Below are 27,698 nucleotides of genomic sequence, written 5' to 3' on the forward strand. Positions count from 1 at the left end.
TTTAAAGCTTAGAATGCTATTTGTTAAAAGGCCAATCAATATTCACTGGAAATGAAAAGTCAGGAAACTCATCTGAAAACACCATTACTGTATGACTTGAAAACATGTCTGCAATATCTTTGATACCCCTCCCTTCAAATGATAGACAGACTCAGTGCCTTACTTCTAATGAAAAGAATAGGTAAGAAATGATACTGTATATCCCAAAGGATACAGCTTCTGCCTGGAAGTATAACACCTGCTCTCTGGGTGCTTGCCCTTAGAATCCTACAAATACTTTGTAAGGAAGGCCAGGGCATATGGAGAGTCCACCCATGGGTGTTTCACTCAGTAGGCCCTGCAAGATTCCCCGGCTGACACCTGTCAGTCATATGAGGGATAAGACTGCAGCACCTAGACTGAAGAGTCTTCTCACTTGGGCACCAGATACTATGGTGCAGAGATAAGCCAAGTTTGTCCTGTACTCTGAATTCCTCACCCACAGAAACTATCTGAAATAACAAATGATAATTGTTGTGTTTAGCCACCAAGTTTAAGGATAATGTGTTTTGTAGAAATAGATAAACCAATGTTATGTGGAATGCATTTGTATCAAATATAGAATTTTTTTTCAAACTGGAAAAATAACCCTTATACAAACCAATTATAGAATGTATTCTCCATTTAATAAATTTAGTCTTATTTACGTAATACAATTAAACTACATTAATTTGAACTTTTCTATTTTGAAATCTGATAATTCAAATTCTAAATTTTAGAATATTTTGGCTGAATATCATCATTAAACTATATCATTAAAATAGATCACCTGGAGAGTTCAGGTGATCTATATAAAATACAAGAATAATGAAGCTAATTAAGACAAAAAAAATTGCTTTGAAGTACTTAAAAGTATAGCATTCTATACAGAAAGTACTCAACAGTCATTAAACACTAAATGAACATAAGATGCCTCAAGTTCTTCCTAATCACTTTTCTATATAAATTAGTTTACAATACCATTTGGCAAATTGATCAGTTTGGTTCAAGCAAATTATATGTATATATACACATTTTATATTTCCTAATAGAGTTCCCTGAAGGCATTCTTGTCTTGTTCATCTCTGCATCCCTAACAAACATAATAATGTTGTATGTCAAGTATTATAGTTGACCAATATTTACATAAATTAACAAACTGCATTTAAGTACTTGAAACTCACTTGACAGTCTTATAACTTGCTGTTTTTCTTAGTAATTTGTTCTGCTCTTCCTCATGATTAGCCACGTTAGTTGATGTTTTTATTATATATCCAAAGAGCACACTTTACCCATTTATTACCTTTAATGAATTTATTTATAGCAAAGATAAGGATACAAATATCTTCCATTTATAATTGGTAAGATAGTCCTTCATTTCTGGGACTGTAGCATATGCTATGCTACCCAGGCTGCAGACGTTGAAGTGAGAAGAATGGCGCCCCCTGGGCAGTGGGATGCAGCAGCCTGCTTATGTCTTCTGGCTCAGGGGCTAATTCACAAGATTTCCATTCTAAGAATCAACCTATAAATTAACATTATTTTCGAAAGATTGCTAAGACAGTTTGTTTTGCTTGAAATAGAAAAGATGGTTTAGTCAGAACAGACATCAACTTGACAGTGTCATAATGTCTAACTGAATACTAAACATTTCTCATTGAATAAAATTTTGAAATATTTATTTATAAAGTTAATAGCTATCTTGGAAATTAAGCAATTCACTAAATATTCTTTCACACACATTTACATTTAATTAGTGCTAAAAGTAAGATGTTCATAATTTCTCCAGTATCAATCTGAACATAAAACTAACTTAAAATAATAAGATGCAGGTTCCAGTACAAATTTCCTAGTTAGTCATATCATCCTGGACAAGCCATTTTAGATCTCTGCCTTCACCCACATCAAGCAGGGGTAATCATAGCCATAGCTTTTCTTAACCTGCCTTCTAAATAAGCAGACATAAGATTATGTAGTAACATTTTGCTTAAGTCGCTAATCACAAATAAGGTAAACTATGTAAGATTTTCATCATTCTCAGCTGTTTTCTAATATTTGACTAATATTTTTATAACCAATGTAAAAATCGCATGTTTAATACTACAAAATTCAGTAGTTATACAAGGTGAAGTAAAACGGTAAAGCTAGTCATAAGAATAAACCCATTCAACCATGTTCTCATTTAATTATGTTAAAAATTATAAAAATAGGTAAAATTTCACAAAAATATTTCTTCTTATGGTAGTTTTAGGAATTCTTGCCCACATCAATAGATTGTCTGGCATCAGCCACAGCCTCAGGTACTCGAACAGTCATATTGTCCATAGATTTGGTCAAACAGATTTGGCAGCCCAACCGTGATCTGTACAGAAAAGGGATAGGTATGTTTATTAAGTATATGTCAGTACAGTTGTTTAGTATGTTTTTATGTTTTCTTACCCAACACAGGAAATTAAGTAACCTTCTAAATTTTCTTTCTTTCTGTTACTGGGAATTGAATGCAGGAGTGCTTTCCCACTGAGCTACAACCTCAGTTCTTCTTCTTCTTCTTCTTCTTCTATTATTATTATTATTATTATTATTTTGAGAGAGGGTCTCACTAAGTTGCTGAGGATCTCTCTAAGTTGCCCAAGTTTCCCAGGCTGCCCTGAAACTTGTAATCCTCCAATCTCAGCCTCCCAAATCACTGGGATTAAAGTTGTATTAGAGGGTAACAGAACACAAATATGAAACACAAAAAATCCTGGTTTGCCAAAGCTTCATTTTAGCCTTTAGTTTTTATCACTTACTAATTAACTCTCCAGAACTATTATTATTATTTTGTTTTTTGGTGAAAGAGCAGCCAAACATTGAAATGGTACAATAGTGGACAAGAGAACATGAGGTTATTAGCAAACCTATTATTTGCTAATAACAAGAGGTTTTTAGCAAAGTCAGCAAACTGTTTATCAATTCCCAGATAATTAAAACCATACTGACTGTGGTGGGCCTTAAAGACTATTAGTTACTCCTGATGTTTACAAAAAGCTGTATGTTAGTGCTACTCTCTCAGAAACTACTAATGTAATAAGTGACACAGTTATGAAGCAGAGGAGATTACAGTAAAGTTAGTGAGAGAACAAATATGTTGTGGGGACACAGGCTGCACAAAGAAATCTGTCTTGTTCTAAAAGACAAAGCAGTGGTGCACTGTGGCCATTGCTCATTCTCCTACAACTTCTACCTCCTTAAAGATCTCTGGCTCTAATATCTACTCAGTGCAGACAGTGTCTCATACTTCTAGAGAAGGAGACAGACAGCAAGGCATCCCATACTGTAAATCCCACAAAATCCTGACATTCATGTAAATCTGAAAGATACTTTATCTGTCACTCCTGCCCTGTTTCCCTGACAGTGAAAGTACACACAGGTTGTTAACCCTACTTCTAAGGTTGGTTTTCAATTCAGAGAAGTAGCTTGAAATAGCGAAAGTCCAAGGGCTCTGGGGCCCAACATAACTGAATTCAAATCAGAGCTCTGCCACCCACTAGTTGGCAGCCTTGTGCAAATCTACAATAACTAAATCTGCTTCTTACCTATAAAATGCTGAGAATACTGTCTAAGCCTGAAAAGTGGGAATAATCTTCATTAAGTGCCTAGGCATTACAGTAAGTACTCAACATATAAGTTGGTATCAATTAGATATAATACTAACAACTACCATTTAATGAATGCCACCAGGAACCATTCTAAGAGTTTATTCATTAACTCCAAAGAATAACCTATGAGGTAGGTGCTATCATTATCTTCATCCTACATGTAAGAAATCTGAGGCCTCTATGTAAATTATCCATGGAAAGTGAAAGTAGGGAGTAATGACAATTGTCAAATGTATATTCACAGATAATTCCTTAATCTCTCTATCCATGTATTATTAATTTCACAAACATTTAAGAATTCCCTATTGTTAGGTACTGGAGACAATGACAAAATAAGACCTGGCTCCTGTACTATGTAAGAAAGGAAACAGGTAACCAGCAAGCAAGAACCCACAGGAGGTCTATCCACAAACAGGGCTAATACGCTGATAACAGACATTGTTAATGATGGTGGTATATTTACGTAGCACTTAACTTCAAACTAAGGATATAAACTCAAAGGCTGATTTTTCCCTATTTCTTTGTTTTGGAATGTATGGTACCCTAAAAATAGTTACATGTGGGTTACTAGATTTGATTTTATTCCAGTATGCCAGAGAGCTGTGTAAATGCTGCATAAAACACATCATATTCATTCTTCACAAAATATCTCTACTAAAATTCCATGTTCTTAAGCATAACAGACATGAAACATTAAAATCTCTTCTTTGCTCTCTGTTATCTTATTCTAACACCTGGAAATATTATTATTGCTTGTGGTTGGTTTACATTTAATATAGTCCTTTTTATATCTTTTTACAACCTGTACCTCTTCTAGATGTAACTTTTCCTATTCCCCTTATTTGCTTTTTCTTTTCACTTAGAATATTATGTATTACATGCACATACAAATTCTTTTCTGAATAAAAGGATAAGCAGTTAGCTATAGCTGAACCCTCTATAGCTGAAGGGAAGGGGAAGAAGAGGTACTGGGGACTGAATTCGAACAAGATATATTCTATTTTTTATAATTATGTCAAAATGAATTCTACTGTTAGGTATAATTAAAAAGAACCAATTTTTTAAAAAAAGACACAATTATCAGAATGAAACTAATACAGTCACTAGATGTATTCTGTTATTCTTTAGGGAAAAAAAGGAAAGGAAGTGTTGGTAAAGAATGTGGCCTGAAGAGAGATGAGAGGGACAGGTAGATGGCAGCCACACCTGCTGTGCTTTGGTGTCTAAAGAGATACTATGTCCCCAGTCTTTCTTTCAGGGTTATCAGTCTCACCTCTATTAAGAGGGAAATGTACTATGAAAGCAAAAAAAATAAAATGATTCAACATGTCTTAATAAACACAAATGACCTAAAAACTTTGTGTGCACTAAATGATAGTTTATGTTCAAGTGTTTAACAAAATTGTAGCTGCAAATTCCACATGAAATTAATAAAATTATTATTACAATTGCTTGTAATTGTTTCAAAAATTATTTTTCATTCGAGTTACCAAATTACAGTTAAACAAAGCCCACCTTAATCAAATAACAATTATTTAATTATTTTCCCCTTGAATAAGTAAATCAATTTCTTATCTTTCCCCTTGAATACGTAAATCAACTAGCAACCTTAACTTCAACCAAAACTAGATAATTAAAAATAATAATAATAAGGTATCACTCGATGTCACCTACTACTGTAAATATTACATTTAAGAATAACTCTACCTATTAATTAATAAGTTCTAATTAATATACATTTAGAAAAAGAGATAATCATCTTAACATAATCATATATTGTTATATAATTATATATTATATAATTATATAACTATATATTGTTTCTTATATATTGTTATATATTGTTTCTTATATATTGTTATATATTGTTTCTTCAAAATTTCTGCTCTCTCAAATAGGTAAAATTTTGTTCAATTATCAAATCTATCCTTCAAAAACACTATAAAAAGCATTATGCTTAATTCCATCCTGCTAAACTGTGATAAATATTAATTCCTGCAGTAAAAAATAGACTAAAGAAGATATATTAGGATCTAAAACTTACAATTCTTCCAATTTTTAAAATTTTTTTACTTTTGTTAAGGGGAAAGTTTTGTATAAGTGTTAACTATGGGACAGTGAAAGAGAAATGCCACATATTTAGTACATAAAACTTGTGACTGTTCCCTAAGCTGGGAGAACTCAGATGTGATCTTCAATAAACAAAGTGACAGCATGTGGATCATCCCAAATTATGAGTACAAATGAAGAACTCTTCAGGCTTACCTGTCTGTGAGCCCATAAGCCAGATCAAGCATGTCATTCTCCTCATCAGTGATTGCTTCTAACTTCTCATATATGTGATCTTCAAAGATGAGGTGACAAGTAGAACAAGCCAAGGTTCCCTCACAAGCACCTGAAAAAGCAGCAATCACTGAACATACCCATCCTCGACATTATACAATCTAAACCTGGCTTCCAACATTTAAATATTTCTGAATTTTAGAATCAGTGTTATAATACTAAATTATTTTCAGAATAGTAATGAATTAGGGATTACCCTCCACCATCATCTCCCACCCCACATTTTGAAATCACTCATACAGTATTTCACAAAGGCTCTGGATAAGATGCTAAAAAGGAAAACATGAGACTATATAGATCCAGTACTAAAGAGCTTACAGTTTTGAGCTGGGACATGTATACATATAAAAATGTATACATATTAAAACATATACAGCAATAGTTTATATAACAGCACGTAAGCTATTTACTTTTCCTTGAGAGCACAACCCAATTTATAAAGAAAGCAGTCAAACCTGAAGCTAAATAAGGTTAAATGGTCTTCCTTCTCAGTCTCCCATCACAATCAGGACAGAATCAAATAAGTCATTTTAAGAGTAGGCTTGCTTTTAAATACATGTTAAGAACATTTCTTCCATTCCACATACAACAGAGAAACCAGGTGCTGTGGCACATGCCTGTAATCTCAGTGACTCAGGAGGCCAAGGCAGGAAAATCCTAAATTCAAGGCTAGCCTCAGCAACTTAGCAAGACCCTCAGCAACTTGGTGAGAACCTATCTCAAAATAAAAAATAAAAAGGACTGGGATGAGGGGGATCCAAGATGGTGGGCTAGAGGGAGGCTGCATTCTGTGTCATTCCAGGACCTGGGATTCAAGTAGTGGGAATATTGTTTCTGGGTGACTTATTAAAGAACCCTGAACAGCTGCTTCTATGCAGGAATAATGGCGACCATGCCTGTGCAGGTCTCCAGGCCTCGGAGTCAGTGCAGGACTCCCAGCCACTCACCCACACAGGACCTCCCTCCAGCAGCCATCAGGACCATCCGCATCAACACCCTCGCAGGAATCCCAGCTGCTGCTCCCATGCAGGACACCCCGCCAATGCCCACACAAAGAACCTCCAGCCACCACTCCAGCATGGACCCCCATCTACTAAAGCAGGGCTCCCCCGTTACCTCCATCTTGGGGCACTGCAACCACTGCTAAAGCCCCCTACAGATGGCAGCCTGCACCTGGGGACACTGCACAAGATCTAGAGACAGCCACCAGCCACAACACTGCATGCCACAGAGCTGCATCTTTGAACACATCGCCCAATGCCACTGCCTGGCCCCACCCGACCTGACACCCCATCTCTGAAAGCAGCCGCCTCCATCTTAGGACACCTTTGTCACCACCTTTAGTTGGGTAATCTGTTTTTGGCTCTCTCTATTGAGTTTTAGTTGGGCAATCTGTTTTTGGCTGGGGCTTAGAAGAAATATCAAGGTACCTATAGTCCCCAACTCCCTCCTCTCCCCTGCAGCAGCTAACCTGGCACAATGCTTGCAGCTACGCATAGCCAGTCCATAGCTTACAAAGCCTGGCCCTGAACTGCCCAATATAAAACACCTGTCGGCAGGTGCTTAGCCCCCAGTGCACAGCCCACAAGACCTCCAGAGAGATTTCTGACTGGGAAGTAGGAAGGGAGGGGGTGAGATACAGTTTAGAGACTAAATTAGAGACCAGGAATTGTGAGGTCTACAGGCGATATAAGGAGATAAGACCAGCGCTCACATCACACGGGTGGGCCCCAAAGGAGATCCTTTGGGTACAGTCTCCCATCGGGGAATGCAAGTGCTATATCCCACCTCCAGGAGCTCCATCTCCAAGACCAACCCTCCCACCCTAATAATCTTCACCATGCTGAGGGTGAAGATACCAGCAAACAACAGACAAACCCACCTATTTGGATGAGAAGCAAAGCAGGAAAGATACTGATCTCCAACAAAAACAATTCTTGTTATCTTTCTTCGAGATTTTTTTTTTCTCTTTTTTCTCTCTCTCTCTTCTTCTGCCTTAAAACATCCCCAACATTTGTGAAACCAAGTACTTTCCATGAACTAGGCTACTGAGGATTGGGATGTCTGAATAGTATATTACAGTTATGTTGTATATTCTTTTATCTCCTATTTTTACATATTTCATGTTTCTGAATATTTGGTTTTTTGTACTCTCTCTATTGTCTTCCCACTTATTTGTGTTTCCCCAAAATCACTTTCTCTCTCTTCTCCTGCTACTAACCAACTTCTTTAGATTCTTCTTTCACGTTTCCTAAGATCTAATAATTCTATATCCTCCCTTCCTATCCCCTCAACATCTCATCCTACACCCCATCCCCGGTTCTCTCTTTGTCCACAATCAGAAACTGTAGACCCTTTTGCAAACTAACTGTTAATAGTGTAGATAATAACTGAACTCACCATTGCTATATATTGTGACAAAACCATAAACGTCTTAATAACAGCTATTTGGTTTAAGGCTGTATATTGTTTGATTGGGATCTGTTAATATTGTTCTACCCCTTAAAGGTGAGGTATTGGAACCTGCAGGGACACTATAAGCCTATAGGGTAAAAGCTCTAATGCCTCAGAGATCCACAGTGCTAGAAGGGAAAACACAGGAACAACATGAAATAAACAAGGAAAGAAAGTGTCCCAAACAAACCAAGAGATTACATTATTAGAATTCATGGTCAGAAAAACAGAAGAAATGACAGAGAAGGAGTTCAGAATGTACATAATTAAAATGTTCTGTGAATTAAAGGATGATATAAGAGAAAATATAGGCAGCTAAAGATCATTTCAATAAACAGCTACATAAGCAAACACAGAAAGCAAAAAATTACTCCAGTAGGGAGACAGAGATTCTGACAAAAAACCAAACAGAAATCCTTGAAATGAAAGAAACAGTAAACCAAATTAAAAACTCAATAGAGAAAGCCAAAAACAGATTACATTATTTGGAAGACAGAACATCAGTCAATAAAGACAAAATATATAACCTTAAAAAGAATGTTGACCACACACTTAAAATGGTAAGAAACCATGAGCAGAACATTCAACAATTATGGGATAACATAAAAAGACCAAATTTAGGAGTTATTGGGATAGAAGAAGGCATAGGGTTCCAAATCAAAGGAATGAACAATCTATTCAATGAAATAATATCAGAAAATTTTCCAAACATGAAGAATGAATTGGAATATCAAATACTAGAGTCTTACAGGACACCAAATGTACAAAGTCACAACAGGTCCACCCCAAGACACATTAAAATGCCTAGCATACAGAATTTTAAAAGCCACAAGAGAAAGGAATCAGATAACATATAGGGAGGAAACCAATTAGGAAATCTTCGGATTTTTCAACTCAGACCCTGAAAGCTAGAAAATCCTGGAACAACATATACCAAGCTCTGAAAGAAAATGGATACCAACCAAGAATACTATATCCAGCAAAATTAAGCTTTAGATTTGATGATAAAATAAAAACTTTCCATAGTTAAAAGAATTTATTACTAGAAAGCCTTCACTACAGAATATCCTCAGCAAAATATTCCAAGAGGAGGTGTTGAAAAACAACAATGAAAATCAGCAAAGGGAGATAATACACCAAAGGAAAAACCAATCAAAGAAGAAACCAAGTCAAGTTAAATACCAAAAATTTTTTTAAAATGGCCAGGAATACAAATCATATCTCAATAATAACCCTGAATATTTAATGCCCTAAACTCACCAATCAAAAGACATAGACTGGCAGACTGGATTTAATAAAAAGACCTAACAGTATGCTGCCTTCAAGAGACTCATCTCATAGGAAAATACATCCATAGACTGAGGGTGAAAGGTTAGAAAAAAACATAGCCCTCATAAAGTAGACTTCAAGCCAAAGTTAATTAAAAGGGATATATTTCATACTGCTTAAGGGAACCATCCACCAACAAGACTTAACAATTATAAATATATATATGACAAACAATGGAACATCTACATTCATCAAACAAACTCTTCTCAAGTTCAAGAGTCAAATAGACCACAATACAATAATTCTGGGTGACTTTAACAGAACTATTTCACCACTGGATAGATCTTTCAAATGAAAGCTAAACAAAGAAACTATAGAACTCAGTAATACAATTAATAACTTAGACTTAACAGATATATATGGAATATTTCATCCATCAACAAGTGAATATACTTTCTTCTCAGCAGCACATGGATTCTCTTTAAAATGGACCATATGCCACAAAGCAACTCTTAGCAAATACAAAAAAGTAGAGACATTACTCTGCATTCTATTAGATCATAATGAAATGAGATTAGAAATCAATGATAAAATAAAAACTAGAAGCTACTCAAATACCTGGAAACTAAATAATATGCTATTGAATGAACAATGGGTTACAAAAGACATCAAAGAGGAGATTAAAATATTCTAGAGGTAAATGAAAACACTGAAAAAACATCAAAATCTGGGACATGATGAAGGCAGTACTAAGAGAAAAGTTCATTGCATGGAGTTCATTCCTTAAAAGAAGAAAAAGTCAACAAATAAATGACTTAACATTACAACTCAAAGCCCTAGAAAAAGAAGAACAAATCAACACCAAAAGCAGCAGAAGAAATAATTAAAATCAGGGCTAAAATCAATAAAATTGAAACAACTGAAATAATTGACAAAACAAAAAGTTGGTTCTTTGAAGGAATAAATAAAATTGACAGACCCTTAGCTATGCTAATGAAGAGAAGGAGAGAGAAAACTCAAAATCAATAACATATGAGATGAAAAGGAAACATCACAACAGACACTACAGAAATACAGAAGATAATCAGAAATTATTTTGAAAATTTGTACTCTAGTAAAATAGAAAATCTCGAAGGGATCAACAGATTTCTATGGTCATATGATTTGCCCAAAATGAATCAGGATACAAGTTCAACAGATCAATTTCGAGCAATGAAATAGAAGACACCAACAGAAGCCTATCAACCAAGAAAAGCCCAAGACCAGATGGATATACAGCTGAGTTCTACAAGACTTTCAAAGAAGGACTAATACTAATACTCCTCAAATCATTTCATGAAATTGAAAAAAAGGGAACACTTCCAAACTCATTCTATAAGGCCAATATCACCCTGATACCAAAACATCAAAGAAAGAAAACTTTAGTGTCTCTAATGAACAGAGATGCAAAAATTCTCAATAAAATTCTGGCAAATCAAATACAAAAACATATCAAAAGATAGTGCACTATGATCAAGCAGGGTTTATCCCAGGGATGCAAGGTTGGTTCAACATACAGAAATCAATAAATGTAATTTATCACATCAATAGACTTAAAGATAAGAATCAGATGATCATATTAATAGATGCAGAAAAAGCATTAGAAAAAATATAGTACCCCTTCATGTTCAAAATACCAAAAAAAACTAGGTATAACAAGAACATATCTCAACATTGTAAAAGCTATCATGCTAAGCCCCAGGCCAACATCATTCTAAATGGAGAAAAATTGAAAGCGTTCTCTCTAAACACTGGAACAAGACAGGGATGCCCTCTTTCACCACTTCTATTTAACATAGTTCTTGAAACTCTAGCCAGAGCAATTAGACAAACAAAAGAAATTAAAGGAATACAGATGGGAAAAGAAGAACTCAAACTATCACTATTTACTGATGACATGATTCTATACCTATAGGATCCAAAAAATTCCACCAGAAAACTTCTAGAACTAATAAATGAATTCAGCAAAGTAGCAGGATATAAAATCAACACCCATAAATCAAAGGCATTTCTGTACATTAGTGACAAATCCTCAGAAAGGGAAACTAGAAAAACTACCCCATTTACAATAGCCTCAAAAAATTAAAATAAAATACTTGGGAATCAACTTAACAAAAGAGTGAAAGACCTCTACAATGAAAACTACAAAGCACTAAAGAAAGAAATTAAAGACCTTAGAAGTTGGAAAGATGGAAAGATCTCCCTTGTTCTTGGATAGGCAGAATTACTATTGTCAAAATGACCATACTACCAAAAGCACTACACAGATCTAAGGCAATTCCAATCAAAATTCCAATGACATTCCTCATAGAAATAGAAAAAGTAATCATGAAATTCATCTGGAAAAATAAGAGACCCAGAATAGCTAAAGCAATCCTTAGCAGGAAGAGTGAAGCTGGTGGCATTAATATACCAGAACTTAAACTCTACTACAGAGCAATTAGAACAAAAACAGCATTATTGGCACCAAAATAGACTTGTTGACCAATGGTACAGAATGGAGGACACATTCTCATATTAGACAAAGGTGCCAAAAACATATATTGGAGAAAAGATAGTCTCTTCAACAAATGGTGCTGGGAAAACTAGAAATCCATATGCAGCAAAATGAAATTAAGCCCCTATCTCTCACCATGCATAAAACTCAACTCAAAGTGAATCAAGGACCTAGGAATAAAACCAGAGTCCCCGTGCCTAACAGGAGAAAAAGTAAGCCCAAATCTTCATCATGTCAGATTAGGCCCCAACACCCTTAACAAGATTCCTATAGCATAGGTAAGCACAAGAAATAAAATCAGGAATCAATAAATGGGATGAATTCAAAATGAAAAGCTGCTTCTCAGCAAAAGACATAATCAGTGAAGTTAACAGAGAGCCTACAGAATGGGAGCAAATTTTTACCACACGCACATCAGACAAAGCACTAATCTCTAGGATATATAAAGAACTCAAAAATCTTAACACCAAAAAAACAAATAACCCAACCAATAAATGGACCAAGGAACTGAACAGATACTTCTCAGAACACAATATACAATCAATCAACAAATATATGAAAAAAATGTTCAACATCTCTAGCAATTAGAGAAAACCAAACTACGATTTCATCTCACTCCAGTCAGAATGGCAGTTATTAAGAATACAAATAACTGTAAGTGTTGGAGAGGATGTGGGGGAAAAGGCACTGTCATACATTACTGGTAGAACTGCAAATTGTTACAACCAATATAGAAAGCAGTATGGTGATTCCTTGGAAAACCTGAAATGGAACCACCACTTGACCCAGCTATCCCACTCTTCGGTTTATACCCAAAGGACTTAAAAAACAGCATGCTACAGTGATGCAGCTACATCAATGTTTACAGCAATACAATTCACAACAGCTAAATTGTGGAAGCAACCTAGATGCCCTTCAATAGATGAATGGATTTAAAAAATGTGGTATATATACACAATGGAATATTACTCAGCATTAAAAAAGAATAAAATCATGACATTTGCAGGTAAATGGATGGAGCTGGAAAATATCAAGCTAAGTGAAGTAAGCCAACCCCAAAAATCCAAATGCCAAATGTTTTCTCTGATAGTGGATGCTGCTCCATAATGGGGATGGTGGGGGGAGAGCATGGAAGGAGTGGAGGAACTTTAGATGGGGCAAAGGGGAAGGAAGGGAAGGGAGGGGGGATGGAGGTAAGAAAGATGGTGGAATGTAAAGGACATTATTACCCTAAGTACATGTATGAAGATACGAATGGTGTGACTCTTCTTTGTGTACACCAGAGACGAAAAAATGTGCTCAATATGTGTACTATGAATTGAAATGCATTCTGCTGTCATGTATAACAAATTAGAATAAATAAACAAATTTTTAAAAAAAGGACTGGGGACATAGCTCACTGTAAAGTGCTCCTAGGTTCAATCCAAAGTACTAAAAAGAAAAAGGGAATTGCAAGGAAAATGAAATTCACAATCCCAGTCAGGAAAGGAAATGTGTAAGGGCTTCAGAGACAGAGGGTCTCCATATAAGGAGCTTGAACTTGCCCTGTAAATCCATTATTCTCTATATCATTTCCTGATACACTGAGTGGGTAACTTTTTTACATGCTCAGGTAAGTCTTTCACAATGTATTGCCTCGGAAGTGATACCTGTAAGGGGGGTACATACACCTGTCTTTCTGGCCCTCTTCTCCCTGATTCAGCCCTAGGAACAGTGATAGTTTTAAACATCTGCTGCAGGTTATAGAAGCTGATTTTAAGCAGGAAAATGACAGAACATACTTTATTTTAGATAGATTTGAGATGAACAACATAGAAGCAAAAGCCATGAGATTTCACCAATAGGGGAGAGGAAGGAGAGAGAAAAGAAAGAAGCAGAAAGGAGAGACTGTTCATAGAGAAGGCAAGTCCAAAAGAAATGGCTGAGGAAGTGAAGAATAAAAAATGTGTGATGTTAGAAAAGCCCAGGGAAGAAGAACGTGCATACAATGTGGTTTCAATCATCTTAGAATAGAGAAAGGATTCAAATACCAATAAATCCCTCCTGAAAAATTTAGTACATTCCTTTTTCTTTTTTTAACCACCTAGCCAGCTGAAATGAAAAGTAACCATTCCCATTCCAGGTCTTCATACATTCCTCTACTCTCTCTGCTCTAGGAAGTCTAGATTCTTATAACCTTCTCTTACAGTTCTTATTTTTACTGTCTAATAATATTCATTGCCCTTCTCAGGAAACTTGTCAATTGTTTCCACACCTTGCATAAGCTGCCAAACTCAGAGCTGAAGAGTATCCTAATAAAAATTTTACAAAAATTGTATATAGGAGTTTAACTTTTGATTCTTACATGCTAAGCTCCTATCGTACATTTTAATGCCATAATTATTCTTTAAACAAATGCACATTCATGATCCCTCCTTCTCTTATGGTTCCTTTCAAAGTTTTTTCCTACCACAAAAGGTTATCATCAACAGATTACATTTTTCTTATTCTTTGTACTATGAAGAAACTTACTAGAATACTTTGTACTAGGAAGAAAACTGAGACAATAAAATCAACTTAGCCTGTGTAAAAGGGCTAACCCTAAACTAGAGACTCACAATTGTCAGACTGTGTTACAAGTATCACTACAGCATGAGATCTGTAGCAAAGATTTACAAGACCCCATGGATAGCACTTAGTGGAAGAAATATTCACTCAAGCAAAACTCCACAATAAGACAATAATCTGAGTAGCGTTTTTCGAGTTTGTGTTGAGATTTGACCTGTGTTTTATTTTTTTTTAAAGGAAGAATTTCAGAGATCATAGAAACATGTTTCTGAAAAAAGCATTTAAATAAGATAAAGATCTGGGTATAAAGAGAATCTAAAATAGAACAAGTGGCTACTGAAGGGAAAAAAATAGTTATGTCTTTTTCTGTTCTTTTTTCATCTCTTTTTCAATCTGCGTGTCTTTAAAGTTTTCTTTCTTTCTTTGGCCTTAGTACACTAAGACTTTCAATATGATGTTAAATAAGAGTAGCAAGAATAGACACCCTTGCCTAAAACTGTACAAATCTCATATGTCAAAGTTTCTCAATGAAACAAAATGTAACATAGAAAACTGGGTGTTATAGTCCAGAAATCTACAATCCTCAGACATTTTTTATTTTAAATACACTTAGGTAGAAGAAACATTTGACATAAAACATCTAACATTGCTTTGCCTACCTTTCAAATAATCAAAAATGCTTAAAACTTTGAAGAATAGTAATTACCAGAGGAAGGGAAGGGGGAGAGGAAATCTGATCATGTTCAAAAGGTACAAGGTTTCAGTTACACAGAAGGAATAATATTTGAGATCTACTGCACAGCATGGTGATTACAGGTAGAAATAATATATATTTCAAAATTGCTGAATAAATTTCAGAAATCTTACTACAGAAAATAAAGTGAAGGATATATTAATTAGCAATTCCACGTTGTATATATATATAAAACAAACATCACATTGTACCCCACAAATTTTTACAACTATGATTTGTCAACTAAAAACAGTAATAAAAAATGGTTGGTACCTTAGCACAGAGGATAATCTGATTTAGGGACACATTACAGTTACATTGATATTAGTTTCAGGGGTCAACATTTTATCCACCGTACTTGCTTGGTTTTTAACTTAAAGGTTTACACACTTTGGTTCTGCTTTTCTGTTGCTGCATTAACATTCTGAAGCTTTTTCTTCTAAATTAATAATGACACCTATCATGAAGGTTTTTGGTTTTCTTAATAGCTTTTTGTCATTTTTTTTTTTTTGAGGGAGGGAGGGAGGGAGGGAAGGAGGGAGAGAGAGAGAGAGAATTTTAAGATTTATTTTTTAATTTTCGGCGGACACAATATGTTTATTTGTATGTGGTGCTGAGGATGACATTCAGATGTCTGTAAACTGCGTGGTTCACATAATGCTGACAAAGAATGGCAGATATGTTTTCAACCTAAAGCAGTACCACTTTAGTCACAGTAATAAATGTAAAATGTACAATTCACCTGGCCTGCCACCTCAAAATTACAGGGCTTGTGACTATAGTTTTGGTTTCATAATACTTATAATTTTGCTGAAGGGTAAGAATCTTAATATGGTTAATCTATACAACTTCAAACCTGCATAATTTATAATTACCCTAAGATGAGTAAGGCATGGTTACTAATTTCAAAGATGGTGATTAATAAAACCTCTCCTGAATCAAATTTTTTTTCTTTTGAAAACAGGAATAATGATACTAAGGTTTTGATCAAATCTTCACAAATTCTTGTCATAAATTATTTCTTAGAAAAAGTTAGATAATTACAAACTATTGCTCATTTCCTTTCATGTAATTTGATTGCTCTCCAACAGTAAAAGATAGTTTTGCATATGTCCATCTTATATTAAGGTCATTTTGTATATTTGTTATGATGCTAATAAGACAGATTGTTCACCCCCACACCTAACCCCTTCACACCTAACCCCATTCCTAAATAGGAATCTAGTAGACAGCTGCATGAGAATATTATATATTAAAAATACAAAATTACCTATAGACATAAAATCGAATTTCTAAAGATTGGTCTAGCATAGTCAGAAATACATTAATAAGTATGATAGGAATAAAATAAAATTTATATAAATACTATCGGGATCTTCCAATTTAAATTGTTTATATTAAAACAAACATGGGAAGGAAAGAACTAGCATAGAAGAAAAAGAGATAATAAGCTAAGTAAATTCAATCCCAGATGTGCAACTGCCCCCTGGTGACAGAATATTGCAATACACTCTGAAAACAATGCACAATTTAGAAGATCTATAATATGTCGGCAATAAAAATGTTCATGAATCTGGGTTGTTTACAAAATTTACAACTGTCATTTTTTAAAATTTATTCACTCATTACTTCATATCTGGTAAGGAATACAATGGGAATGGTTTTATCCCTCATCAGAGTTTACTGGGAGAGAGATACAAATACACAAGATACACAAAGAAATGTAAATTACCGGATTGTGATAAATGCTAGAAAAGGATAGTCTAAGGCAGATGAGTGGGGTAAAGAGGAGAGAGTTATAAACACCACTATCTTAGTCCATTTCATGATGCTATGACAGAATGCTACAGACTGAGTAATTTACAAATGAGTTCATAACTGGTTCAGGGTAACAAGAGAAACCCCACTAAGGATTAGGTGGCTGGGCGAACAAGGGTTTCCTTTTGTTATCTGAACCCATTATCCTCTATCGCAGCAATCTGCTCGTGTCTTCCATAGCATTTCTCATAATAATAGTAATTGATTATTTGCCCTTATATGATGTAAAGAAGTATACAAACTGAGACTTGATGAGAAGCAGCAAAGAGGCAATTTTGGGATGGGAAAGAGGATGCATCCCAACAGAGGGTAAAGTATGTACAGAGTCTCAAAAGCAGAAATTTCAGGTAAGTTCAAGCTCTAGATAAGAAGCCAGTGTGACCAAAGTAAGAGAAAGAATGAGAAATGGGAGAGAGGAAGAATAGTGGATGGAGCAGGTAATGCAGAGACTTGTAGGTTAGGGTAAGAAATATGGATTTGATCTAAGAGGAAGGGAAGTCACTCCTGGGTTTAATCAGGAGACTGACACATCTGTGTCATGATAAATCACCCTGGCTTCTGGGCTCAAGTGTAGAAGCAGGTTAGCAGCTTCAGGTATGCAATGACTGGCCAGCCCCAAATGACAACCATAGGGATGGAGTCAACAGTACACATTGGAGACACATCTTGGAGGCACAACTGACAAGAGGTACTGATGGGCTGGATATAGCAAAAGCATAAAAGATGCTCCCAGTTTCAGGCTTGAGCAGCTGGGTGGTACTCATCAATGAGATGAGAGATGCTGAAGAGGGCAGGCATGCAGGATCAAAATCTGTTTAAATATATTGAGTTTAAAATACCTTTAGAGTTCCAAGAAGAGATGTAAAGTAGGGAGTTGGATCTGTAAGACCAAGGCTCAGAGGGAGAAAGATGTAAATTTAAGAGTTTACTGGGATTAAAGGTCATAGAATGGTTGAGGTTACACAGGGAAAAGCTGTAGACTATGGATTTGGTCAGTCACATGTGGAGTTTGTTGTTCATCTGTTGACTATAACTTATGACAAGGGCAATATTTAGAAGGTCTTCTATACTCAGCTTTAGGAATTAATGAAATAATTCCTAAATTATTATTATAATGTCATAATTGCCCTTTGGTGATGTCATAATTGCCTCTTCTTTATAAAAAATAACGTTCCAGACGTCTTGATTTTGTTTCTTTTATCTTTATTCTAAAAAGGAGTCTTAGACCTATTTCTTGTGAATTTCAAGCTTACATGTACATACCAAATTTCCAAACATACTAGAGTCCTTGATCTTTAAAGCTTCTAAGTCTCAATATGTGAATTCTATGACACCAGCAGAATTTTTAATCAACCCTCTAAAGAGTGTGTTGGCATTAAATTTTCTATATTTCTGGGATATTGAAAGAAAATACTTTAGTGCTTATCTCTGTGATGTGATTATGGGAACTTTCAATTTCTTTTTTAATGTTTTTTTAATTGCCACAATGAATCTGTAATAATATCTATGTTAACAATAACAGCTAATATTTATTTAGCACTTACTTGGATTGACTCATTTGATCTTTACAGAAATATATGAGGTAGATATTAATATTATCTTCCATCTTACGGATGAAAACACAAGGTATAAAGAGGTTGGGTGCCTAACCAAAGGTCACACAGCTGATAAAACACAAGCCAGGGCTCTACTCTTAACCATGCCAATAAGTAGCTTTCAAAAATATATGTATTTTTGACTATGATTCATAGCATGAATTCTATTTTAGATCATGACCCAGTACAAAAATACTCTGTAAAATACCAAAACAATATTTCATAAAGATATAACACCCTTGCAAAGGATGGTGTGTTTTATAGGTTCTCTTCTTTTTCCTTTGAAATGCTAGTTGGAAGCCACTAAATTAATCTCATGACCCAATAATGGTCACTACTGGCAGTTTGAAAAACACTGTACTACAATGTATAGTCACAAATGATGAAGGAAAAAGTATTTTCCAAAAATTAAAAAGATATCTAAATATTAAAGTTGCCAAACACTTGTTTTAATTTAGAAGAAATTAATATAAATCAGCTTGTGATAATTACCTATCCAAATAAGGTATTTTACTTTATTTTGAAAAAGATTTAGCTTCATGTGAAAGAGATTGAAAGCCATTTAAATAAATGTTTAAAATAAATTTTCATCTTCGTGATTATTTTGTTAAGTAGTATACTTAACAATCTTTTGATAACCAATAAGAATAAATACCCTTCAGATAAACAGGCAAATAATTTGAGCACACAATTTATAAAACAACCTTTTTCTAGGCAATTCCATCCCCAGGAATTTATTGCAAGAAAATTACAAAACACATAGAAAAGAACTTCTTAGGACGCTCTCATTAATGTTATTTATAATACTTAAAAATTGAAAGACCTAAATTTCTAGAGAAGACAACAGAGTAAATAAATCATGGCATACCTACACAATAGAAAAATATGTTTAAAGAATGCTAGTCCTAAAATCTTTATATAATTCAAAACTCAAGTTGAGATTAAATTTCTCATAGAAGTAAATGCAAAGAAAGGCAGGCAGGGGTACAGATGCATATTCTAGCAAATAAAAACATCAGCCATTGCAGATTGAGGTATGTATCTGAGTGCCTGTCTATAACTACATCATCAGTGCTGCTTGCCATTATCCTTATTCAAGAGATTTCTGTGAACTTATAAACATTCCTACTTCAAAGCAATTTTTCTAAGCTCTTTCCCTATTAGTATCTACTCCTTAATTAATGGCACAGAATGTCAACATAATTGTTTAGCCTTCTTTCTGGTATGAAATTATGTTTAACTTCCCTCCCAAAGTTACTGATCTGGGAGTGTATTTTAGCACCATACCATTCACCAAATGAAAGTTTAATTAACACTGTTCTAAGTTATTAGTATTCAGATTTAAATTTTTTCCAGCTACACAATATTCAAAAGTTCCAATGCACCAATGCACACAGCAGCATGGTTCACCCATTTCTGTCAAAGATCAAGAAATATTTCTAACATTCTGACTCAGTAAATCTGGAGTAGACCTGAGAATCTACATTTTTCCAAGGTGATGTGGGTGGCAACAGTCAAGAGAACACTCTTTTGAGAATGACCATTCCAGACAGAGATGGTACTTGAGCAAAACTGATCCTGAGAATCAATAGGCTTGAGGACCTGTAAAATGGCAGCTGCAGAAACATGGGCTTCATACATGTGGTTAAGGAATATGTCAGAAGTACAGAAATGAAAACTCTGTAAATAACACTTTTTAGGATAAGTTACCCTTCCTAGGAAAGTGAGTTGACACTTATCATAAATCAAAACTATTTAAATATGCTTCTGTGACATGATATTGAAAGACACCTAATAATGATATTATCTCCAACCTTTAAATTCCACTCCCTATTCTCAGCTTCACATCACACAGATAAACAGTAAGGTGATAAGGTCACAGTAGATTTCTGGCCATGTGGCTATTTAAATTCTTTCCAAAGAATTAAAAAAACAGTATCACTCCATTCTCTATAATGAAAACACAATATTAGCACCTCCTAAATCTTAATATTTTATGTCATAAGCTATAGGTGAAAATTCATCAAAGAAAAAAGTTGAACCCTATTCAATAGTTCCATTTATGAATTTAAAGAAATGTTCCATACTTACCAAAACCATCAATATCTAGATTATTTTCAACCACAACATCTAGAAGAGAGTCACCAACTTTTCCTTTGGTTGTTAATGTTACACCATCATTGTTTATAAAGTGGACTGTTATCTTATCTTCTGAGCTGGAAAAGAAAGCAGTTGTTCAATGTTCTTAGTAATTTCAAAATACAACTTCAAATAATCATTTTAATCTGTAAATTCAAAGAAATAAAGCATGTGCACATTATAGGAATACGCTCTTTTACAGTATTTTCTTTCCTTTCCAAAGTTTAATTTGGTCTAACAGGATGGCACAAACCTTTAATCCCAGTGACTCAGGAGGCTGTGTCAAGAGGATCGCAAATTTAAGGCCAGCCTCAGCAACTTAGCAAGACCCTACCTCAAAAAATAAAAAGATCTGAAATGTAGTTAAGCAGTAAAGTGCCCTGGTTCAATCCCCAGTACCAAAAAAAAAAAAAAAAAAGAAAGAAAAAAAAAAAAAAAACCAACTAACTCAATGAATGTGCTCCTGGAAGACAAGACTAGGTTTGTGATGAGCTTTTAAAAAAAAAAAAAATTTGCTCTCAGTAGTGTGATCACTATCCAGATGCCTGATAGAATAAGTGCCACAGAAGCAGAGAAGAGATTGCAGTCGAGAAACAACAGTTTCAGAGTTTTTTGAGTATCTGAGCATTTCATTTGGGTTGACTTTGTATACCCAAAAATCAATAGAACTACAAAAGGTTTTTAATTATTTACTTGCTTGAATCTTTGAAAGATAAATATATCCTTTCACATTTTACTATATTATCTATCAGCAAGCTGACTTAAATTTCTTTTCCTTCTTATCAACGCCACTACAAAATTTGGCAAATTATAGTAGCGATTAGCTCCTTATCCTCCACCATTACCATTTTACCTTTTACATCACAATTGAAAAGATGTATTTCGACTTAATAAGTTATAATTTTCACTACTAGCAACAGATGGTAATAGTCTATCAAATAAAATTTTAATATAAGCCAGAATTAAATAATTTCAGAGCTGAAAATTATCAAATCTAATTATCTCATTTCACAAATGAGGCAAATGAAGCCCCAGTAACTGAATAAGGTCCTCCCTAACACTGAAAAAAAGATTCTATTAATTATGATTGTGTGTGTGTCTGTGTGTGTGTGTGTGTGTCCCACAAAAGGACCTGTGTCCTCCCACTTCTTTTTGTAACAATAATTAAATTACTAAAAACAAGTGTTCTTGCTGGGGTGTGCCTCAAGTGGTAGAGTGCTTGCCTAGCACCAGGGAGGCCCTGGGTACAATTTTCAGCACTGAATAAAAGGAAAAACCTACTTTCAAACATTAATCATGATTTTAATCTAGACAATCGCCTTTTTTTCCCAAGGTAAAGTGGCTGAGAATAAAGATTTTCCAGAGGCAGGGAGAATGCTGTGGAGGGTTTTAGAAGGGCACAGACCAAGCATGGATGCAGAAGAGCTATTCAGGAGATAGTACTAAAGATTTTGGAGAATATTTATATGCCATAAACTGGGAGACAGTGAGGAAATAATGTTCAGATTTCTGGTATGGGCAAATGGGTAATACAGTTTAGGGTGAAGAGAGGAGTTTTTAGGGAAGATGGAAATTAGTTCAAGTTTAAACTTATTTCATTCAATAATGGAAAAACTAGATGAAAATGTTCCAAAGCCAGATGGTAATATGGGTCTGGGCCCAGGATAAAACTTTAGAGATTTGATATGAACAAATGTCTGGTAGCTAAAGCCATAATAGAAACTATAGAAAGAATTCCATCATTTTTTGAAATTACCGAAAACCAGAGGTTTTAGGATTGCTGTTCTGGTATATGTTGCTGTTCTGGTATACGTTAAAGCTAAGTTTATAACAAAAGAATTAAAAATCTCTTACAACAGCCCCCATTTCTATAAAATCAGGATAACATTTATCTTATACAGGTTTTTGGTTTTTTTTTTTTTTTTTTTTTTTGGTACCAGGTACTGAACTCAGGGACCCTCAACTACTGAGCCACATCCATCCCAAGCTCTATTTTGTATTTTATTTACTATTTTGTATTTTATTTAGAGACAGGGTCTCACTGAGTTGCTTGGCGCCTCACCGTTGCTGAGGCTGGCTCTGATCTCAGGATCCTCCTGTCTCAGCCTCCTAAACTATTAGAATTACAGGCATGCACTACTGCACCTGGCTTCTTATATAGTTCTGAAAACAAACACAAAATATCTAACATAATAGAACCCAACAAACAGTGATTGATAATCTTTAAAATCAAAGCCTTTTTACTGCTAAGAACATGACCTGCTGTTATGTACCAAAAGCATATAGTCCTATTAAAACAAAAGTTAAGTGAGGATATTAATCAATTCAGTAAAGGAGAGGAAGTGCAAAGTAGAAAGGAAAGGTAATTCTTCTGTCCAAAGAATATGGCACCTAAGATTCAAAAGGTGGAGATTCTAGTCCTGGTTCTGACATTCATTAGGTCATCATAGGAAGTCACTTGTTTATGAGTAAACCTGGGATAAAATAACTTCACCAAGCTGCAAACTAAAGAATTAAAATGATTTTAAGAAATTAAGTCTGTGAAAATCCTGTGTTCCTTAAAATAGTAAACCCATGTACTTTACCCAAATTAATTTTTATCTGTTCACTGTCAAAGATTAGCATTGATGGATTTTTTTAGATGTTCTTCTTCCTGTTCGAATAACTAATAAAAGCTTTTAGCTGGTCCTCAAAAGGATGAGATTTCGTGCACTGAGAAACAAATATAGCCCCTTAAATCTTCTATCATTACCAATTAATCCATCATCACTACAAACTATTTTCTTCACTTGTTACCCTTTACTCAACTTTACCAATTACTTTTATCTTGTATTCTGCTTGACCATAGCATACATTTGTGTGTTTGCTGTGCTACAGTTCTTGGCAGCCTCCTACTAAAAGAGAAAGCTGCAGTTGCTTATGACCACATTTCCACGATATACTGTATTCGGGCACACTAGCCCAGAAAAAGGACCCAGTCTAGGGTTCCTACTTACACAGTCACCTTAACTCTCCCAGATAACTCACTAACTATAGAAAGACTAGGATTGTAGCTTGGTGATCAAATGTTTGCCTTGCAGGTATGATGCCATGGTTTCAATCCTGATCCCTACTATAACAAAAAAAAATCAGCCATTATGGTGCTCGAAAACCAAACAAAAACTTCTTGAGTTCTAGTCCTGCCTGGTTTTGCTGACTACTTAATGTGTAATTTTGTTACTGTTTATCTACCTCTTCCTACCTAATAGGATTGTCTTAACAGTCAAATGAAGTAATATATGTGAAAACCCTTTACAATCTAAATCATTCCAAATTGTGTGTCAGGATGTTTTACAATAAAAGTTAAGTTGTTGGGTTTTTTTATTCTGACAAAATTATCTAAATGTTAAACTTCAAACTCATAACTACAGCTTCTAGAATGGATCTATCCAATTGAACATTGTGCAATAACACAGATGTTCTATACCTGCAATGTCCAACAAGGCAGCTGTTAGTCACATGCAGAACTGAGTATTTAAATGTGGCTAGTGTAATTGGTGGACTGCGTCTTTAATTTTATATAACTTTACCTTACACTTCCAATAGCCACACGTAGTTAAGCAGAAACAAACAGCACAGATCTGGAATGAGAACTGGAAAACCCAGTTATACTTCCAAAGTCTATGATAGGAAATACAACATTCAAATCCAAATAATAAAGGTGGGGAAGATAATTCCCATTAAGAAAACAACACTCATGTTCACTTAAATGCTAGTTACATAGATATGTTCAATATGTCCTAATTTATACCCAAGTTTTCAAGAATGCATCCAAGAGAGCACCCACACAGAATGTCAAAGGTATGTAAGAAGAAATAGGGACAAATCCATCCAACTTGTCTTCTCCATGATCTCACTCACAGTTCATGAAACAAAAAAATTCAGTGAGCATGCACCTCAAAACAGGTTCATGGGGGATAAGATGCATCAGTCCCATACTCTCTTCTCAGGTGCCTTCTCAAGAAGAAACTAGAAAAGATAGCATACAAATCCCATATCCTCTCTATCCAGTTCTTGCCTCCTACCACACTACACCCTAGGGTGAGGAACATATAAAAATCTCCACCATACTGATACAACCTGAAGTTGACTGAATTTTATTTCCAGTAACCTAAGGCATGATTTTGAAAAACAAACATGATGCCAGGCATGGTGGCACATGCCTCTAATCCCAGCAGCTCAGGAGCCTGAGCTGTTTGGCAAGTTTGAGGCAACTTAGTTAAGCAGGGCTCTAAGCAAATTAGCAAGAAACTGTCTCAAAATAAATTTTTAAAGAGCTGGGGAGATAGTACAGTGGTTAAGTGCCCCTAGGTTCAATCTCTATTACCCTCCAAAAAAATCCCAAGAATAAAAAATTCCAATGTTTTGGGAAATTTTTTCAGATCTTTTTCAACATTTAACACAAAATCCTCAACACTATCAGCCTAAGAAGCAGCAGCAGCAGCTGCTGCTGCTGCTAACACAAGGCATCCACTGACCTCTCAGTATCTGCCAGGCACAAGACTACCTTCATCACCTGTATTATCTCACATAATTGAGGATTGTTCCTACCACAGGAGAAAGGACCACTGGCAGGTCAGATCAGAATTTCCCATTGTTAAAGGGCTGGAACCTTCCAGAAAACTGAGCACAGAAGCGCCCCCCCCCCCAAACCCCAATTCTTGAGATCAAGACAAAAAGATTTCAGACAGGTCCTTCAGAGTAACAGGTATGAGTTTATTAGATGGGATGGGAAAGGAGGATACTCTCAAGGCCAAGAGTGGGTCCTCTCAGGAGAGGAACAGGATGGCTCTCCTGCACTCCAATTTTATTGCGGATCCCAGAGGAGTTTCTAAAGGGTCCAGCCCAGGTCCACATCTTCACTTTTGACCAAGAGCAGGATGACTTCAGACTTTCACGTCCCCACTGCCACAACTCTAGATCACTTTGGCCCAGCCTGATGGATTCTAAATTAGATTCTTAACCAAAAATTCTTACAGGTTTTATGGTTAGACGGAATTATCCTTATCTCCCTGAGTTCCAGGATCTGGGTCATGAAAAGGGTCACAAAAGTCTCCCACCTCACAGTAACTTGGGTTCCTCTCAGGGACATTATTTCAAGTCTGCATTTCTCCTGCTGATACCAGGTAGTTAGATGAGGAAGGCGACATATCCTGTCCACTTAGGCTGCAGGCAAATTGCTTCTTGGAAAAAAAACAGCATGTGGGAAGACAGCACAGTGGGCCCATTTTATATAATTATTCCCTTATGTTCCCAGCACCCGTATTTGTTCCCTTACCACTATGAAGGTCACTGCCAGTTCAGGGCAAAGGTTACCGTGATTCCAAACCACTATAGGAACCAGCAGTGGCAAGTTGCTAGTTTCTCCCCAGACACAGGAAGAGCTGGAAAAGAAAACTGGGGGTCCCAGATCCCCATTTCCCCCCAGACCTGGGTGGTTAGAGGAGGAATTTCGTTTGAGGGCAGAAGGAGGCGACACCAACCACTTTCAGGACTGAGCGGCCCACAGGGCTCGGGAGGAGGCGGAGCGAGGGACGGGTGTCCCTGGAAGGACCCCGCACGCAGGCGCCAGGCGAGGACCCGGCATCGCGAAATGCGGCTTACGGAGAGCAGCCCCCAGCCGGGACCCCAATGTGCGCCCGCGCCTCACCTGCTCCGCGCCGACACGCTCAGCGGCCGGCTTGCCCGCGCGCCGCCGCCCAGGCCCGGCCCCGGCTTCCCCGGCAGGCCGCTGGCCCCCGCATGGGGTCCGGCGAGGAGCAGTGGGCGGCGGGCCGAGCCACCCAGGGCTGCGGAGGCGATACGCAGGAGCCGGGAACTCCCCGCGGCGGCCATGGCCCACGGTCGCTAGCTGCTGGATGGACGCAGGCCGCCCCAGCGGCGCGGAGGTGAAGGCTCGGCGAGCTGGGCGGAAGGACGCCCGAGGGCCGCGGCGGGGGGCGGAGCGTCTGGGCGCAACCTGCTCCCTGCGGCCGCCTGCCGTAGACTCCGCGCGACTTGCTCGTGACCTATAAAGCCCTAGGTGCGGCGAGCCCGCTCGGCCCCGCCCGTGTCCACGCCTCCGGGGCGGTCTCTCCTCCGGGCCGGGCTGGAGCTCGCAGAGTTCACCCACCGGTCAGTTTTGAGTTAACCTGGAAGCTTCTCAGCGTTTTAGAGTTGCCAGGCAGAAGTGATCAGTTCGAAAGCAGAACGTGTGGCAGAAAGATAAGTAAAACAACCTGCAGTTAACCAAGACCACTCCGCACTGTCCCGCACTTCCTCCCCAGCGCCCCCCCCCCAATCCCGCCAAAAAACAATGCAGGCAAAGATAACATTACTTTACAGCCGAAGGGAATACTGGGCATTGTCCAACAAGAACAGTAAAAAAATGTTAGAAATTTTCAGAATGCCAATAGGTATTATACAGAAATAATTATGAATATAAAATTATAAGTCATCACAATAATGAATAGATTTAGGGCCACTGGTGAAAACAGGTAATAAGCCTAGGCCTGGACTGAAAATAAATGCTTAATGCGCATATGAAATCCACGAGACTTTAATAGGAAATCTTTTGATGAACTGAGATT

The 27,698-nt window shown here is 36.4% G+C and overlaps 1 protein-coding gene across 1 annotated transcript; it reads right to left on the reverse strand.

The window, feature by feature from the left end:
* Positions 1–1,305: 1,305 nt before the first annotated feature.
* On the reverse strand, positions 1,306–27,110 carry Fdx1 (ferredoxin 1). Its single transcript, XM_046466161.2, has 4 exons — positions 26,780–27,110; positions 21,043–21,167; positions 5,922–6,051; positions 1,306–2,380 (listed from the first exon to the last, which is right to left on the reverse strand). The coding sequence occupies exons 1-4, from the start codon at positions 26,962–26,964 to the stop codon at positions 2,266–2,268; spliced, it is 555 nt and encodes a 184-aa protein (XP_046322117.1). The 5' UTR covers positions 26,965–27,110; the 3' UTR covers positions 1,306–2,265.
* Between the last annotated feature and the right edge of the window lie 588 nt (positions 27,111–27,698).

Source organism: Marmota monax, unplaced genomic scaffold (genome assembly GCF_021218885.2).
Source record: "Marmota monax isolate L192 unplaced genomic scaffold, Marmota_monax_Labrador192_F-V1.1 WCK01_AAM20220418_F8-fsc00045, whole genome shotgun sequence".
Classification (NCBI taxonomy): domain Eukaryota; kingdom Metazoa; phylum Chordata; class Mammalia; order Rodentia; family Sciuridae; genus Marmota; species Marmota monax.

Excerpts from the sequence above, each read along its gene's own strand:
- Fdx1 (XM_046466161.2), bottom strand. The coding sequence starts at position 26,964 with ATGGCCGCCGCGGGGAGTTCCCGGCTCCTGCGTATCGCCTCCGCAGCC. Across the intron at positions 21,168-26,779 it reads AGCGTGTCGGCGCGGAGCAG|CTCAGAAGATAAGATAACAG; the intron begins GTGAGGCGCGGG and ends TTTCTTTTCCAG. Across the intron at positions 2,381-5,921 it reads GCTTATGGGCTCACAGACAG|ATCACGGTTGGGCTGCCAAA; the intron begins GTAAGCCTGAAG and ends TTTTCTGTACAG.